Here is a 4,649-nt window from a genome sequence, read left to right as displayed (position 1 = left end):
AAATATACTAGATTTTCTTTTTACATGGTGCTGAATTTAAGAGGAATTATATTAAAACAGGAAAAAAAATATACTCAATTTAATAGAAAATATACTCGATTCTAATGTAAAGTGCTGAATTTAAGAGGAATTATACTCATTTTTGGACCTTTTGTACCTAAAAATCTTAGGGACAATTAGGTCACAATATTTGCATGAGAGAGTTGAAGCAAACAAAACTTTGCATGTAGGGAGTAGAAATAAAATTTTTTATGAGTAGGGATTGCATACAAAATTCAAGTTGTCATTGGAGATTTTTCTCTATTTTACCGTTATAATAATTGTGATTTCGTAAATACTAGCACATGAATATTAGATAAGCATAAGCAGATCAAATTTATATTATAGTTAATATTAAATATTATTATAATAACTATGAAATCATAGTCATTATAACTTAACTACTGTTAATAGGTCCAGACCACTTAATCGATTCAAAATTTAAATTTAAATTTAACTCATCAAAAAATCAAAAACTGTCCATCATAAAGTTAAAATTGACCGAACAACTCAAGGCAGCAGTGTAACCTTACATAATACCCTCTTGATAAGTCATTTTTTCCTAATTCAGATATTTAATTTTTATCGTTTATTCTATCTCATGCAAAATTTTCACTGATTATAAAATAAAATGAAAAATAAGAGTTTTTTAAACTCCCTAGGTATAATATGATATAAAATAAAATTTAAATTTCAGGAAGCTCTTCCCATTTTTTATCATTGTATCATAATTTCAGAAGCTAACAAGTCATTTCCTTGAATTGCATAATTACATATACAATCTAAAAATCAACTAAAATCATCAATTTATCGCATTAAATTGATAAATGTCATTCTCCGAACAGATCGAGGGTCCAACCAAATGTACGACGTAACTTAAAAAAAAATCTGAATCTGGATTGACTGATGTACCGCAAGACTCGGCTGAAAAAACCCCCGGATCTCATCTTTTCCTAAATAGCTCTTCTATCCAAAAATAGCAAATTGCCTCTCTTCCTGTGCCTCTAAGCCACCTATAAATTCACTCCCCTTCCCCTTCTAGCAATTCGAGCTCCTCCTCCTCTTTTATTTATTTATTTATTTAAATAACTTAATTATAAGAAGATGGCTTCCAGCTCCCCCTTCATCCTCCTCCTCCTCCCCTTCATCCTCCTCCTCTCCCCCATCGCCGCCCATAACGTCACTCGCATCCTCGCCGACTTGCCCGACTTCTCCGCCTTCAACCAATTCCTCTCTCAGTCCTTGGTCGCCGCTGAGATCAACCGCCGCCAGACCATCACCGTCCTCGTAGTCGACAATGCCGCCGCCGCCCCGCTCTCCTCTCTCGACGCCGAAACTCTCAAGAGCGTCCTCTCCATCCACGTCATTCTCGACTATTTCGACACGTATAAGATCCACAACCTCCGCCGGCGGACCACTCTGTTCACCACCCTCTACCAGACCACCGGCGTCGCGGAAAACAACATGGGCTTCCTCAACTTCACCCACCTGGCCGACGACCGCCTCGCCTTCGGCTCGGGTGTCAAAGGCTCGCCCCTCACGGCTACGTACGTCAAGGCGGTCACGGCCAAGCCGTACAACATTTCGGTTCTGCAGATCAGCGGCGCCATCGTGCCGCCGGGCATTACCGACGCGCCGCTCGCACCCTTCGGCGCGCCGATAACCGTCGTACCTGAGCCGCTGGCTCCGGCTCCGGCGCCTGCGGACGACGACGCCCCGGATGCTGACGCCCCAGCGGCGGATTCGCCTGCGCCAACTGCGGACTCTCCGGCGCCGGCGCCTGATTCACCTGCACCTGCTTCAGGGCCTGCACCGGACTCGGATGCATCGGCTCCGGGGGAAGCTGACGAGGATAATTCTTCAGCAGGACGGATAGCCGGCGACATTACAGCGGGGCTCCTTGCGACCGTCGCCGCCGTTCTCATGCTTTAATTGCACTTTGAAACAAACTGTTGTGGTAGGAGGAAATCATTATTTATTGATGAATGGGGCTGGGGAGCCATAATTATTTCAACGGTTGAGCTTGGAGGAGCTCAATTTCAATACTGATTTTTGATAATTAACAGAATCAGTTATCATCCTAAATTGCTATTTTAGTGTACTTATCAAAGAGACGGGTGACGCACTCAGTTTTTTTTTTTTTTAAATCACGCACCCTATTCGAGAATAAACAAAGGTGCACTGATTTGCAGTTGAAATATTTAAATTTGAAAATAATTTTGGTAAAAATTTCCCACCGGCCATTGCACCATAACTCCGGGGCGAAAAAAAAAATTATTTTGATTGCCAACGTCATCTAGGGACGAAGATTTCTTTCCGTCGTTAATTAATAACAAAATTTAATTTTCATAGTTAAAATTAATGATGATATTAAAAACTCGTCGCTAAATATATCGAATCTCGGTCACTAATATTAGTTATGAAAATAAAAATTCATCGCCAATATTAATTATAGAATATTCAATTCTATAGCTAATTTACATCATATATATTCAAATCCATTTACATCACGATACACGGTACATTCACATCATGATACATGATACATACACATTCACATCATGATACATGATACATACACATTCACATCATGATACAAGATACATTCACATTCAAATCCATTTCAACATTCACATTCAAATCAATTCAACATTCACACACATTCAAATCTATTACAAATCACACTATCAACAAAGCAAGATAATGTCCAATTGTAAAGTTAAATTTAAAACATCGCATATTATTTAAAAATAATATAATTCAAATTCATTACGTCCTAACTCAAATATCAAAAACTAATATAACCATCATCTCAACCTACAGAAACTATATTACGATCAGTTATTAAAAGAATAAACACATGATTCAAACTACGCTATATTTTTTATTTTAAAATAATCATGCTCATATATGAATCTAAAGTTTAAACTACTTATTAGAAAATGCAAAAAATGGATCAACACAAGTTTAATATAATTTAAAATAATACATACCTTAATGATAGAATATATATATATATATATATATATATATATAAAATTTAAAATAATACATACCTTCATGATAGAATATATATATATATATTAAAATTAACCGAATCATTTTATAAATTTTATGAGTAATAAATAAAAAAATAATGTTGAACGTCAACACATCTCAGAAGCTACTTATCAGGAGTGTTCAGGAGCCAAGGCCGCTCGGACATTTAAAAATTTTATGAGTCAAAAAGGATGTGGCATTTAAAAATTTGGAATTCACCTATCTATGAATACTTCTATTTATTACTCTACTAACACTTAACTCAATCTTCCATCAATTGCTCTATTATTATGACCTGATTGCTCAATTCTTTATTTTTTTGTTCTAACACTTCCATTAAAGTAGGACAACACCTAAGCCTATGAGCCATCGCATAATCTATACAATTTTTGCTTAGGAGCCAAGGCCGTAGAGGGAATTCTTTTTCCTTCTACCAATAATGTCATAATTTTTGCTTAGGAGCCAAGGCCTTCGGAGTCGAGTACCTTCGCTCGGAGGCTTTCAACCAAATGTTGACTGATCAGTCCTTCTGACTGTTCGACTTTGGCATCGATGAGACCCTTTAGCAGTTGAAGAGGGCGTCCATCTTTCCATCGAGGTCTCGAACAAGTTTATCCAGAGGGAGAAGATCATGGATTCGCTCCTTGATGATGTAACCTATCGATCTGGCATAGATCTCATACTAACTCTGTAACAACTCCTTGGACCCGCTAAGTACTTCATGTAAAAATTTACGAAGTTTAGTTTAATGCACTCCCACTTTGCTTTATGGAGTTCTCAATCAGTAAATGTGCTAGTTTAAAGCTTGCTTTTAGTATTTGAGACTTAGCTTTTTTGATCTACTCGAGCAATACGGAGTGTGAGAGCAAAGCCTGCTCAAAACTTGGTCAAACGATGCGATATTCTAGGATACTTGGCGTAAGGGCTTTGCTCGCTTATAACTCGGCCAAACGACGCGAGAGCCTGGGACATTTAACGCGAGGGATTTGCTCATTTATAACTCGGCCGAATGACATGAGAGTCTGGAGACGTGAGTGTAGGGATTTAGCGCGCTAAACATGCTTAAACGCAGCGAAAAATTAACTAGATCCTCTCCAGAAGATGCATGCGAAGGAAAAAACAATCATATACTAAGTTTTACATAAGAGGTATACCTTTGTTGCGTGTCCTTCGCTATCCCAATAGTAACCTTTTCTTTGGATGCAGATCTCAGCGCAATCAAGCGTCCGCGCCTCTACGGTATCCACACGAACACATCCTTCGTTCTTCACACGAACGAAACCTTCAGAGAAGAACCACCTTCATGGTGCTAGCCACTCATGGAGGTTCGGCCAAGAGCAAAATCGCCCAAGGAGTAAGAAGGAGGAAGAAGAGGGAAGATAAAGGGTCACCATTCTCATTTCTTTTTCATCTTATTCTCATCCAATGAAAAATTCATTCCAAAAAATCTATTTATATTCATCCGATGAATACCAAGGGTTTTTATCTCTTTGTATTCCTCTTAATGGGTTAGATTATTATATTGGATTAACCATTAATCCAATAACTCAATAAGTCTAACCCATTGAGTG

At 38.0% G+C, this 4,649-nt stretch overlaps 1 protein-coding gene across 1 annotated transcript; it reads left to right on the top strand.

The window, feature by feature from the left end:
- Positions 1 to 1,143: 1,143 nt before the first annotated feature.
- On the top strand, positions 1,144 to 1,971 carry LOC122004640 (fasciclin-like arabinogalactan protein 14). Its single transcript, XM_042559494.1, has one exon. It carries the CDS (start codon positions 1,144 to 1,146, stop codon positions 1,969 to 1,971), a length of 828 nt encoding a protein of 275 aa, XP_042415428.1.
- The last annotated feature ends 2,678 nt before the right edge of the window (positions 1,972 to 4,649 follow it).

This window comes from Zingiber officinale, chromosome 7B, assembly GCF_018446385.1.
Source record: "Zingiber officinale cultivar Zhangliang chromosome 7B, Zo_v1.1, whole genome shotgun sequence".
Classification (NCBI taxonomy): Eukaryota; Viridiplantae; Streptophyta; class Magnoliopsida; order Zingiberales; family Zingiberaceae; genus Zingiber; species Zingiber officinale.
The sequence above is the reverse complement of the archived record's forward strand: the minus strand, read 5'-3'. Positions and strand labels throughout refer to the sequence as shown.

Bases quoted from the DNA above. Each gene is read 5' to 3' on its own strand.
- LOC122004640 (XM_042559494.1), top strand. From the start codon at position 1,144: ATGGCTTCCAGCTCCCCCTTCATCCTCCTCCTCCTCCCCTTCATCCTC.